Below are 14,201 nucleotides of genomic sequence, written 5' to 3' on the forward strand. Positions count from 1 at the left end.
AATCCGAAACGAAAAAAAATTCATATTTCCGATTGCCTTCACGATTTTTTTTTCTAAGGAGGATATGAGACCAAACTCTCATAAAATTTTCACAACAATTCAATTATTTTTCAGTGAGGACGACCGTAATGGCTGGGTGAGTTAGGTGTTGCTCCAACGGACATCCGAGAGTCGCTGCGTTTAGCGCGGTTAGTACTTGGATGGGTGACCGCTTGGGAACACCCTCGCCCAAAAATTGCGGAAGGTAAGCACGGTGTAGTGGTCTAATGTGCCCCTCTGGTCAGTGTGACAGAAAGGCACATGAAGGCTCTGCATAATCGACCGGTTATACGACTGGGGTTTTCCATGGTCTCCCGTGCAGTCCTAGCCCGAATGGGGTACAGTAAGAATAAGACGGCCCATGGCAACGCTGATAAAAATCAGAAGAGAGAAGTGGGAGAAGCAAGACAGGCGAATGGGGAGCCTAAAAAACCGTATGGTAGTAGTACACGGAGAAAAAAATACACCATAATTTCGTGAGAGTCCCTCCAAAAATTAGTGTACTACTCACTAACGTTGAGACATAACCGGGGGTTATCAGAGAATTTGTATGTGGCACACTAAGTTTTACGGGCATCGCGTGAAGTACTGACGCAAGTCTCTCTAAAAATTGGGGTGCCACATACGAATTTTTCGATGACCCCCTGTTATGTCCCAGCGTTGGTGAGTAGCACACTAATTTTTGAAACATTTTTTTCTCAGTGTAGCACCCTTTCTGCCAAAATTCACGTTTTTTTAATTTTTCTAGCAAACTTATGATGGAATTGACGTGAAAAAATATAACGTTTTTGCGTTTTGTCATTATTTAATGACTGACGAAATTTTAAGGTGGTGCGAACATTTTCCTGCGTTTTCTCTAAACTTTTAAAAAGAATCACAAAACTGTAGAAAAAACGCATGAAAATTATCGCACCACTACGCAACTTCGTGAGCCATTAAAGAATGACAAACCACAAAATCGTTATATTTTTTCACGTCACTCCCATCGATAATTTGCCAGAAAAATAAAAACAACGTCGATTTTGGCTAAAAGGGTGTCGAACATCCTTAAAAACTAGTTCGTCAAAAAACCCTCCAAAATAACACGCGGCGGATAAGGCGGAGTTGTTTCGACGGCAGTTTTTTAGACGTGCTACCGGCAGTAGGAAAGAAAATATGAATAAAAAAAAATATTTTTCAGTGAGTCAGCTGGGTACGAAAAGTGAAACGGGCCAAGATTAGGCCGTACGGGGGGCTGCGCTGGCGATTGTGAATAGACCTTGACCGAAACTCAGCTAGCATTGGTTTGATAAAGTTGGGCCGATATTGGTTACCAAGCTTCAACCGATGATCGGTACTCGTAACCTACTCCGTACACATACGACCTTTTCTAAAGAAACCGATAACTGCTGATAATGATGAGTGGAAATTTGGACCCAGAATTCGATGCTGGAACATTCGGATTCCTCATCCGTGATGTTAACCGCTTATTTCCCTTATTTCCCTCAATTATGAGGCAGAATATGAAAATGATAAACAGCCTATTTATTAATAATCGATAAATAATCGGTTACAGTGTTCCCAATGATGCAAATGAGTGAATTTGTATCAATAGGAAAAAAAAATATTTTTTCGCGTAGATGATAAGTAGATATAGCGAGTGTTTCATTATTTTAGTTGTCCCCATCATTTAACCATTATGATAATTTGAGCCTTAAGGTCTGTTTGCATATTTGATATCATTTTTTTTACAATTATCACTGTATTACACGAACGAAATCATTGAAACTTGAATTTCTGTTTTCACACACTCGAAAATAATTGAATAAACTTCAAAATGAACGCAATTGAACTGAATTTACACTAGTTTTGGGGTCATTATCGTGACATGAATTTTTTTTCTTCAATTTGCAATCACTGGAAAACTTTTTTTTTTTTATCTGAAATTTTAGGGATAACTTGGGGACATAATCACCGATAGTTTCAGTAACGGACGATCATTTTTTTTGCAATCCTTCTTTAATAAACGAGTGATTATTTTTCTCTCTAAAAAGTCCTTTTCTGGGGCAATGCCTAAATGACAAAGAACAAATTTTATGAGTAGTATTTCAAAAAATGGTTCATTTCAAGCCATTCCCTACTTTCTGAGATACTCCATCATATACTAAAAGTCGCTCAGCCGCTATTGTCAACTGAAGATTTTCAGAGTACCCCTTAATGACATCCGTTTATGTCATTTACATTTTTCGAGCCTAATTTCCATTCATACTGATATTCATCACAAAGGATGAGCAGTAATAACAATCAATCCAATTTGTCGAGTTTTTCAACATATTTTTCCGATGAAATACAAAATTAAGCAATTAACAGAGAACGACTGTAAAAAGTAATTGTCCTTTGGTGGAAATATCGCCGAACATGTCACCAAGTTACACGTAAAATATTCAATTAAAAAAATTAAGTCTTCGAGTAATTGCAGATTGGAGAAAAAAATGGCTTTGCGATAACGGCTACACAACAGGAGTACATTCAGTTCAATTGAGTTCATTTTTAAGCTATTTTATTTACGTTCACGTATGAAAACAATGATTCAATTAAATTATTTCATTATTTTTTGAAACAATCAAAATTTGGGTGAGAAAAGTGAAAATTGTAGAAAAATCATAACTCACTGAAAAAAAAATCGAATCGCTCTGAAAATTTCATATGAGCTTGGTCTCATATACTCCTTTAAAAAATAGCGAATTCAACTAGAAACATTAAATTTTTTTCATTTCGAATTTAACGGAAAATTGCTCATATATTCGATTTAAATAAAGGATTATTAGAAGTTGATAGATTCAATCTCGTCGTCACACCCACAATCATTTCATTTCTGACTAATAAAGTCTGTATTCAGTTCAAGAAAAATTTGATGACATAGAAAAAGCTGTTTATTTGATATAAATGAAACCACAAGTGGAAATAGAGTTCAAGAATGAAGAAAAAATTTATAACGCACTATTGAAATAAATCCATGCATTTGATTCAAATAAAATACTCTAGATGTACAAATAAATATATAAAGGGAACTTTTAATTAAATTCAGCTTAACTTTCAATTCAATTACACATTTAAGAAATTTTTAGAAATTTTGAGAAGAAACTGCAGTCCAGTAAAAATTTATTGCCAGTAATAAATTCTTCATGGCGAATAATTCCAAACAATTCCGTAACAATCAACAATTTTTCCCTCTTATTTTCATTTAAACACCATTCTTCACGAAGGACCATTACAATTCCTTCCAGGAGTCCCGATACGATCAGCCTGGACACTCGGGTAAAAGGGCAAAAGTTATGTCACGGTTTCCGTGACTAATAGCAATTTTCAGCCTCCGAAGAAATTGAGTTGAAGTATTTCCCAGAAGTATCCATACTCATACACCATAAAGAACCCCAAGTGTGCGCTTAAAACTCGAAAGTCCTTCTCTCTAATACAGAAACAATGTAAAATTGAGTAGAATTGATTGCGATATGATTCTCTGTTTCAATTGAAATTATTATGATCCAAATGAACTCCTCTATTCCATTGTGGGGTTGCGATTATATCCTTTGTACGAAACGCTCTGTAGAGCCCTCGATGACTGAGCGGTAGTAAGCGGCACTGATGACGCATTGTAAAGCTCTTCACGGTCCGTAAGGGGGTGGAAGGCGCGTGAGGCGTTGATGTGAGAGAAAAAAAAAAGTAGAAATACAAAAGATAGTAATTTCGTTTTTTTTCTGTTTTCTCATTTTTTTCAGATCCATATCAGATGTTTGGTGCAACCAGCAGTAGACTTGCGAGTTCTGGATCTGGACAGATACAACTCTGGCAATTTCTACTGGAGTTACTCTCAGACTCGAGTAATGCAGCGTGCATCACGTGGGAAGGAACGAACGGGGAATTTAAGCTGACAGATCCCGATGAAGTGGCGCGACGCTGGGGCGAGAGAAAATCTAAACCCAACATGAATTACGATAAGTTGTCAAGAGCCTTAAGGTGAGTGCTTAAAAACCTTAGAGACAAAGAGAGAATGAGGATGAAAATGAGAGAATGAATGGGAAAATGAATGGAATCGTCTTTTTTGCCGGATAATTTCTCCTGACTCATTTGAGACATAAACGGTCGGCGGACTATTGGGGTGGATGAGGGAGAGATTCCAATCACAGAACACCACTACACCTTTTCGGAAAATTGTTTGACCGTATTCGATGAATGTGGGAGGTGGAGGTGGGGGAACCGGTTTGCCGGCTATTATTTTTCGATCAATTTCCCCGATTGGATTACCCACCCGTCGTGCCTTCTATCAGTGTCGAGGCTCGGTCGATCTCTGTCATCAACTCTCATTCCCTGCTTCCCCTCATCAGTTTTGGGTTGAGGTCATATGGACTCATATTTCGTGTGTTGCTCTTTCTTATGATGGCTTTCGGTGACATGGGAACTTTTTAGAGGGCAGAATATTTCTGGCAATTCGAGGTGTGGGCTCAGTGACGAATTAAAGGCGGATGGAAGTTAATCGTAATTTGGTCGGAGCGTTGGATTCAGTGGAGAAGTGATTATTATAGAATTATCTCGATAATTAATGATTTTAGGGAAATTATTAAGGAACATTTTCGATGAGAAGTTATCGCACGTGTGAAAAAATTCAATAGAAAACGTGGCGAATTCGCTAGAAAATTTTATTGGAATTCTATAGGAATTCTATGGGGTTTCTATAGGATTTCTATCGGAATTCTGTTGAAAAATTCTACTTGTTTCCGCGTGGATTCGATTACCTATTTGATAGGAAAATTTCAATATATTTTGAATTTCTGTTCGAATTTCTCTCTTGAAATTTTTTCTAATAGAATTACTGGGCACAAATTTTCTATGTTTTTCGCACTGGATTTTGTTTTGTTTTGCATTACAGAATCTGAGTGGAAAAAAAGTTATATAATTGATGCCCAAGCATTCTTATAGAAAAAATCTCAAGAGACAAATTCAAAAAGAAATTTGAAATCGATTGACTTTTTCTTATTAAATATTCAATAGAATCAGCGCAAAGAACAAATAGACTTTTTCTATAAAATTCCAATAGAAATCCTTTGGAAACCTCATAGAATTCCTATAGAATTCCAATCGAATTTTTTAGTGAATTCGCTAAGTTTTCCATTTAATTTTTCCATACGTGCGGTTTCACGAAACGTCATTCTCTCCCAAAATCACTCCTTCCTGAGATAAATACACAAATATCAAATATTTTACTATTGATATGAAGTATTTTCACACTTTCATTACAGAGAAAAAAAAAGTTTCTAGTTCTAGAACCAATTTATTGATTTTACTAAACTCATGGTTTTAAAGGGAATTGTACTGACCATAAGAAATTGATTAGCCAATTTCATTAGAAAAACCCTAAAATTAGATACCAGAAACCTACTAATTTCAAGTGAAAAGAGTTCTTGAATCAAGAACAGTTGGGTTCTCAGATCAAGTCATGGACTAAGCACATTCGAAAGCAATCAAAGTCTATAATATTTGGGAATAATTGAGCAGTATTTCAAAATTGATTGAGTCATGATATCAGATTATATAAAGAGGATTTATTAAAATAAATAGATTAATTTTAGAATGGAAAAGAATCATCAATTCAAGAACGTGTGTTCTTAATTTGAGAACCCTGATTTTCTTGATGCATTAACTCAGAAGTTTTGATTTACAAATACACTCAGTACACCTTATTTGAGAGTCTCGAAACCATCCGAATAGAGAATCTGGACTCTGACTCCTGGGGAGGCCTTGTTCAACTCCAAAAATGAATCGTGAAATTCTGTAACTCCTCACTCTTCATATCATCGCTTTATACGGTGCCATCTCGCCATGCACACAATCTTATAAAAATTATCTTTAATTTCTCGATCCTCACCCAGCAAAATGAACACATAAACAGACGTTTCCTTTCTTCTTAGTACCAACTGTTAGGTTCGTAAAATGGAAATACTTCATTGAAGGACCCCGCGCAATGGTCAGTTGCCAGGTTCTTGGAACTTGCAACAAATTTCGTTGAAAATAAAATAAATAATATTGATAGATTGTAGTCTATAAAAGTCAAATACACTTAAAAAAATTAAAATTCATGGACAGTTGACCACTAATTTGCAGGAGAGTGACACTGAATGCGATTTAGGGGAATAAAAATTATGAAATTTCAGAATTTTAAGCAGCATAAAGACCAGGATTCCTTGATGTATTTGAATTTCCAATCTAATATGAATATTCAGTGGCAAATTACATTGAATTTTCAGTGAAATCTGAAAGTTCATAATTTTTTCCCCCTAAATCACATTCAGTGTCACTCTCCTGAGAATTTAAGAATATATTTACCGGAATTTTCTGATTTTCTATTCATTTTCCGGAAAAAATGGAACTGAAATTTACAGTTCTCTTTGATTTGTCCACGAAATTCCTTGAAACTTGAGTGGTAATTAAATTCGATAACAATTTGTAACAAGTGTACCCGAAATTTCAGACAAAAATTTCTAATAGTGTACAAAAAAATATCGTGTCGTAAAATTTGTTTAAATCTCTTCCTTTGTCAGAAATTTTACCAAGAATCTTTCAATTTGTTTTGAAGTTATCCTCTGCCTGAAGAATTCATACTCAAGGGTTGAAAATTCTCCTTTCAGATACTACTACGACAAAAACATAATGACTAAGGTGCACGGCAAGAGGTATGCGTACAAATTCGACTTCCAAGGTCTTGCCGCAGCCACTCAGCCAGCGGCTGCCGACCCAGCAGCATACAAGTATCAGAGTGAGCTCTTCATGTCTGGTTACGGTCACGCTAAGCTCAATTTAATGCCACCCCCAGCAGCATCAGTATCAGTATCAGTTCCGGGTGGGCTCTTCCAGTCAGCTTCAAGTTACTGGTCAAGTCCAGGAGCAAATCTCTACGCGGGACACCACACGGCATCGGGTCACGTGCCGCCGCATCTCGGCACTTATCCCCACTATGCATGACCCACCCCTGAGCATTGGGGCGCACTGGGCACACCGCGTTGAGCATACATTCGACATTGCATCTAGATACTCACCCATGCCATAAAAAAAAAACAGTGGAAAAACTGGGAAAATGTGTTTTATACCATTTGACATTAATTCTCATACAAATTTTGAACATTCGTTCATTACCAAAAGAGAAAACGTGGGAATTGGAGTTGAATGCACGGAGACAACTGCTAGGAGTTTATTAATCGTTCTCTGTGTCCTCGAGCAGTGCCATAATTGAATCGTGTGCCATAAAAACATGTTAAACATATTCAACACACAAATTTCACAGTCTCTGTTTCCCTCTCACCAAAGACAATATCTCCAGAAAGAAAAAGTGGAATGGAAATGACTCAAATAATTTAACAAGTGTTGATGGTTCTTTGAGGGAGCATTTGTATATAAATAATAATTATAACTGCTCCACATCATGGCGGTTTCTTTCCTGTTCTATTATACTTGATTTTCTCGTTCAAATGATCATAAATAATTATTTCACCGATTATAAATAATGTGTGTATCATAAACTCTGTACTGAATGTTCGTGCATGGCTCTCGTCGTAGGCAGTTTACGGTTTCCTCCAAAGACGTGAAAACGTTTCTGGAGAATAGAAATAATGTGGGACAATAACGCTCTGTTGTGTACCCTGAATTGTCACTGATTGTCCACAATTGTATCTCAAGATCCGGTGTGACAACCAGAGAGATTTCAGGTGTTGTCCTAACTGTCCTCTAGGAGTTTAATCCACAATCCTTCGTGGATTACAATAAGAAATAATTGTATATACTGTATGAGATGAGTATAATCCTAAGTTAACTATTTGGATTTTTATAAAAATGAAAAATTAAGTTGATTTGAGTCAGTGGAGCATGAACAAAAAATTAATACTCAGTTTCAATTGGTGATAATTGGAGGAACATTTGAATTATAAATAATGCGTGTATTATACGAGGTACTTTCAAATTAATTGTTATGTATTTATAGTGGAAAATTGAATGACAGAAGTTGTGGGGGTGAGGCTCGGAGAGATGTAAGTTGTACAATTCATTTGCTCAGCATTCAATGAATATTTGTATTATTTGATTGAAGAGGAGAATCGTAGTATCTTTAATATTGTTATTTTTTTCTTGAATATTTTATTATCGTTTCAATTTGTAATTACTTAGGTTCTTACAACAGAAAAGCATAAGTTTATGATCAAAAATTGAAGGCGCAAGGCAGATTTGTATATATAAAACCTTCTGCCTTGTTCTTTATCCCCCTCACCCCAGGCATAATCAAATGATAAAGAGTAAATTCGAAATGGTACCTCTGTCAACCAGCCCTAGACCTAAATAACGTAATGTATCATAATAAATGAAAATGATATTTAATATACTAAGAACATTCAAAAAGACATAAGATCGTAAAAATAGAACCGTACGACAGATAGATAGAGTGTTTTCATGTGTAGTTTATGCGAACATAGGATGGGCATCTAGTCTTAATAGTAAAGATAAATGATGAGAAGCGAACGAAATCGTGATCAACAGCAGAATTTAAACAAATGTTATTTTAATCAAAAGACAAAAATTAGGTGAATGAGACCTTCTTGAGATTTTTAAGAGTGAATAAATAAACTCTTGCGGAAGGAAACCATTGAAGAAAATCCTCTGAAAAAAGTGAATAAAAAACCGTTGTTTTCTGTGTTGTGCGCTTGTATTAAAGTCGCCATGTTTCTAATTAAACGAGCCGACGGGGTTGTATCAGTCGTCGGCAAAATCAATGTGCCCTCAAAGTGTGCTGCGCGTGTGTGTACAATTGAAAAGCTCTCGTATTCTTGTTTTATCCTAACTGGCGTTGAACAGCATTGAACGGGGTACTGTAATAGTTGGTGATGGTATTATATTCTGTGTTCAAAACCACGGTTAACGAAAAAAAAAATCTCACCCCCTCCTCACCCTCCGGAACGAAGAATGATAGGAACAGTAGTTGGGTAGTGGGATTGGATATGAGAGGTGGGAGTGAGAGAGAATGAGGGAGCGGGGCAGAAGGGAAGAGGTCAGTCTCGTCGGCGGTTGGCGAATTGGGTTGGGTTGCCATGGAGAAGAGGAGGCACCCAGCGGGTTGTTGTCGTGCATTGAGCAGGGCGGGACCCAGCGGGAAACCTCCATTCGGGAAATTCGCGGCCCCTGAGAATGCTTTAAGCCACCCCCGTTCCACTTGCCAACAACCGTATACCAGGCTAATCGATTCTGCTACCAATCAGGACACGAGTGCGCTGTTCCTTCCGCCCTCTCTATCTTGAGCTTTTTCCACCCTCTCTCTCACTCTTGCTCTCCCCTCCATTCTACCCCTCTTTCACTCAGTTCCTACTCCCCCTGAATCAAGCTGTTCGTGTCGTTTGTCTAATTTTTTTGAAATCTTCATTTCGGTGGTTTTTACCTTTTTCCAGAATTTTTAGTCAAAAATTAGCTGAATCTATTGTATTTGTCTTGGAGTTTGGAGGAACACGTGCTCAGGGAGATATATGTATCTATTTAACAGTCTTGTAAAGGACGGTTTCTGTGGAGAGCGAGGAATGATATGGAGCTTTTCGGATTTTCAATATCTTTGGTAGTGACAGAGAACATTGAAACAATTAATTCCATGTTCAGGTGAGTTTTTGATGATCATTTTTACCATTGGAATCTGAGCGAGTACAGTATCATGGCATTTATCAATTCAGTTAAAGAGACCATTGTCAAGCTATGAGGAAATAGGGGTGCGCAGGAGACTCAAACGAGACTACACTTTGGAGGAATCGTCTTGCTCTAAAACAACATGGAAATTTTTGAGATTGTCTCAATCTCGAAAGGCATAGGTGCTGCTTCCCCGTCTGACGACTCCAAGAAAATTTATCTCATCTCGTTCTCTCCTTTTCCGATCTTTAACGTCTCCGAGAACGAGACTGAAATCGAGACCAACCATAAAAAACCGGAAAAAATTAAGACTGTGACGAGACAAATTATGTCCAAGTAATGAGCAGAGGAAACGATAGTACGTCTTTTGAGACTGGGACAGTCCCAAAAATTTACATATTTTAGAGCGTGACAATCTCTTCAAAGTGAAGTCTCGTCTGGGTCTCGTGCACAGCCCTGGGAGGAACTGTGCGGTTATGATACCCCGAAAATTTCGTGGCAAACAAATGAAGGTGTCAAATTTCGCAGGCAAAAAATCCCGAGTGCGCTTCACGAAGCATTTTCCGCAAAACTTGACATAGGGGAGAGTAGGGCAAAACGAACCGGGAGGGAAAATTGGACCGCAGGGCAAAACGGACCACTGACAGAAAATTGGTAATTTTTGTTTTTTTTTTTCTTTCCTTCCAATCAGGAACACTGAATGTGTTGAATTAAAAATGAGTTCCTTGGATCGTAACCGTCATAGGAATTTTATAGACAAGAAGTGTCGTTGCACCGCAATTTGACCAGATTTGCTAATCACCTCAAACCACAAATGACTTTGAAAAACCAATATTTCCTAGGAATCTGTGTGTCTAAAGGCAAAACAGATATTTTTATATTTATTTCTTGTCTAAATAAGCAGCGTGACAGAAGCCATTTGACGGCTTACATATGATTGCTACTCTCCACGTATTTTTTTTTCTCCTATTTTCATTTCTACCAATTTCATTGGCTTCCTAATGGTTCCCAATCCTTGTTTTCGAAAAATAAAACCATATGTTCATGTTACATAACTTTCTCAGTTATCCTGATGTGAAAATGAAACGTGAAATATAGATGCGTCAATTTTTTTTCTCAAGAATTTTGGGTGAACTGTTCCATCTCAAGAACTATCAAATATATCGAGACCTAAAATTGGATATAGGAATGTTCCTTGACAATCCTAACTAGAAGCCAAATTTTCAAAAGGTTTCCCTGATTTTTACCAATACCATAGTGCGCAAAAGTGAATTCCGACCAAAAAATACAAAATCGACGATATCTCGAGAAATTTCAATGGGATGTCACGTTTCATGACATTTCTAGGCATTTTCACCCAAAATTAAAAAATCGAAAAAAATGATTACAAAACTTCTATTCGGAAGCAAAAACAAAACTTATCATTTTTTTGTCAGTGGTCCGCTTTGCCCTGCGTTCCGTTTTGCCCTACCCACCCCTACTCGTTTCTTTGTAGGACAGTTTGTGACACACATTTCAATTAATTTTGAAGCAGAGCGACTTATTCGGGGAAAAAATGTTTGATTGATCACGGACAAGTGAGGAGCTACTATGCTATATTTATAGATGAAATTTCCGCTAGCTGGTACCATTCTCGAAAAAATTATGCAGTAAATTAACAATGTTCTCTCAAATACAGTGCTGTAATTAGTCGAGATGTAGATTCAGAAAATAATCAATTTTGAAACGCTGGGGGTGTTACTACTGATATTTTGTTATTTTTAGGCGAGAAAATGTTCGGTTTCAAGAGTCCTGAAATTAACTTAAGAAATCAACTTGATAGGAGAATAATATTCAATTAGCCACTGGATAGTATTAAATATGGCGGGTGATTGCAAAAAAAAAACGATAAAACCGATATTCGACTTTAGAAAAGTTCTTTATGAGTTCCAAATTACAGAGACAAAAAGTTGCAGCTTTTGGGTATCTACACGGAAAGAAATTTTCTAGAAAAATTCTAGTACGAGTACTCGAAAAAATCACAATCCACCGGCTGTGAAAAATTCTAGTGCTGTTAAGGTAAAATTTCCTGGTAATTCTGGTAACATTTCGGGGGATTTCTGTGAAATTTTCACAAGAATACGGGGAAAAATTCACGGTTTTCCCAATAAAATTTCTAGTGCCGGCACTGGAATTTTTTTCTGGCCGTCACTTTGCGCCTCTTTTCCCGTGCTAGCACTAGAATTTTCATAAAAAATTTCTCTCCGTTTATTGCTACTTTTTAGGATCCACCTGCAGGGCCCCTGCAGTTAAGGGATTCCTAAAAATTGAAACTTTTCTCCCTCTGTGTTGATGGTTCGAGCTGAAAATTGAACACAATGCTCAGAGCACTTAGAACTTTCGATTTGTGTATGAGATAAAATCAAGCATTCATCTGATCAATGAACGGATTGTTACAACATTGTGTTCAATTTTTAGCTTAATCTGTCAATATAGCTACGCACATAGATATTTTTTTAAGTAGAACAAAAAAAAATTCTTCATTCTTTTCGAATATTCCCGCAACATTCAATGTTCTCTGAGAGATCATTTTACATTTTCCCAAATATATACACTGGTAAAAGAGACCCCACCAAGTTCATTTTTCAATTGCAGAACTTTTGAAACTCAGTCGCGTCCTCCCTTATGGAAAATCGAACTATCTCCGTACATATTTTCGTTGAATGAATCGATAACTCCAAAAATCATTCTTATAGAAATTTAGCCATGTTCACAACATTCCAAGATATTTGCTAGAAAATAATCTGCAAATGGAGTTATTTCGTTTTACTACTTCATGACTGATTCAAAATTTGAAGAGAAATTTTTCAAATGATTCTATCTTCTATCTACTTCTTCCAGTAGATTGGAAGATATTGGAAAATCTTGAAGAATACATTTTACCCCTTCCACGCCTACATCACCGAGATAGTATATTGTAATGTATGATGAGTGTACGAAGAAACCTTTTGGAAAACTGCTGAGCGGAATCCAATGAATTCTATTGCGAGAATGGTTATTTTAATTAATGTAGAAGTGCAATAGGCTGTTCACTAAAATAAATGAAATATGAAAAGTAAAATAAAATTGATGAGAAATTCTTGGCGGACAATAAAAATTGAATGATGGTATCGGGTTCTCGTTTTGCTGATTTACTTGAAAAATTATTCCTTGGTGAAGATGAGATGGAGACTTTCCCCTCAATCTCAAGGCAATTCGGATTCCTGGTTAAATGGAATGATCGAGTCACATTTGATAGTGAACTCTTCATTACCAGTCTATTTCCCCCACGACATTAATTTTAATCTATACGAGACTCAGAGACGTCCATGAGCCTCATGTAAGGATTGCTGTTTATAAGGTCCTTCTGGGTATCCCCTAATGTCATCCGCTGTCGACCGTATGGAAGTTGTCCAAGGAGAATAAATGGCAATGGGGGGATAAGAACTGAGCCGAGGGTTTGGAAAAAAGTTATCAAGTGCATTCACCAGAAACAAATTTATGTCAAGATGATATTCAGACATGGGAGAGGAGTCCTTCTCTGAGAGTTAATGCATCTTCATGTCAATGCTGAATTGCTATAAAAAATATCGTCGAGCGATTCACCAATGGAGACTTTGATGAGAAGTTTAATCATTTTGAAATAGTCTTCAGGAAACCTTGCTTATATCGTAAATTTAATGATGAGCCATGAAGTAGTATACTGTGTTACTAGTGCGTAAATTTCCCACTAAAGTTCCATTTTTCCGCCCCCACGTGTAAAACATCCTATTTTTGTGGTACCTGTCGAGTTCACTGTTCGGAACGGGAAAGCGACGTTTTACGCACGCTCGTGAATTTTCCGCACGCCGTGCGGCAAAAAATCGCTTTACGCACACTAAACCGTTTCGAAAAGTGCACTTTTGAGACAGGTATCACAACAAGATTTGTCTACCTTTTTTAGAATTCGGATAGTTTCAAAAATATAGGTAAAAAAGTTTTCGCAGAATTTTGAGGGTTACCTTTTGTGCGTGGAAATCAAATTACAATCGACGTGTCCTAGGAGAGAAGGCATGGCTGAGGGAAATGATTGAAAGCGATATACCTCAGATATATCTCAATGTTGTGGTCCAAAAAGAACAAACTCTATCCCTCCTACAATAAGTACTATCTAAGCTCAAATTTAACAAGTCGAAAATTTGATACCTGGTGATTTCATGATGCATCATTAGACAAAAATTTAAATTGGAAGGGTGCAGAGAAAATAATCGATTTTTAAGAAAATATCATTAATACCCAGTGATATGTCACTAATTTTTAGGAATTTATCACCAAACATTGGTGATTATGATGATTCTTGGACATCCCTTTTCCGAATTTTTACTGTCGCGCCCCCAGATCGTCTCCAAATAATAGTTAAAAAAATAAAAAAATTCGCTCGCTTCGCTGGCTCTTATTGGGGGGGGGGGGGGGGGGGGGGG

At 37.0% G+C, this 14,201-nt stretch overlaps 1 protein-coding gene across 2 annotated transcripts in view; it reads left to right on the plus strand.

Annotated features, from left to right (window-relative positions):
* The window catches only part of LOC107048488 (transcriptional regulator ERG homolog), a 74,473-nt gene extending 65,680 nt beyond the window's left edge, over positions 1-8,793 (plus strand). For both annotated transcript variants that reach the window (XM_015271664.1, XM_015271665.1), the window contains 2 exons: positions 3,798-4,035; positions 6,702-8,793. In XM_015271664.1, coding sequence (XP_015127150.1) covers positions 3,798-4,035; positions 6,702-7,035 — 572 coding nt within the window. In that variant the 3' untranslated portion in view covers positions 7,036-8,793. The remainder of the gene's footprint in view (positions 1-3,797; positions 4,036-6,701) is intronic.
* The last annotated feature ends 5,408 nt before the right edge of the window (positions 8,794-14,201 follow it).

This window comes from Diachasma alloeum, unplaced genomic scaffold (genome assembly GCF_001412515.2).
Source record: "Diachasma alloeum isolate Michigan unplaced genomic scaffold, Dall2.0 Dall_scaffold_00194, whole genome shotgun sequence".
Classification (NCBI taxonomy): domain Eukaryota; kingdom Metazoa; phylum Arthropoda; class Insecta; order Hymenoptera; family Braconidae; genus Diachasma; species Diachasma alloeum.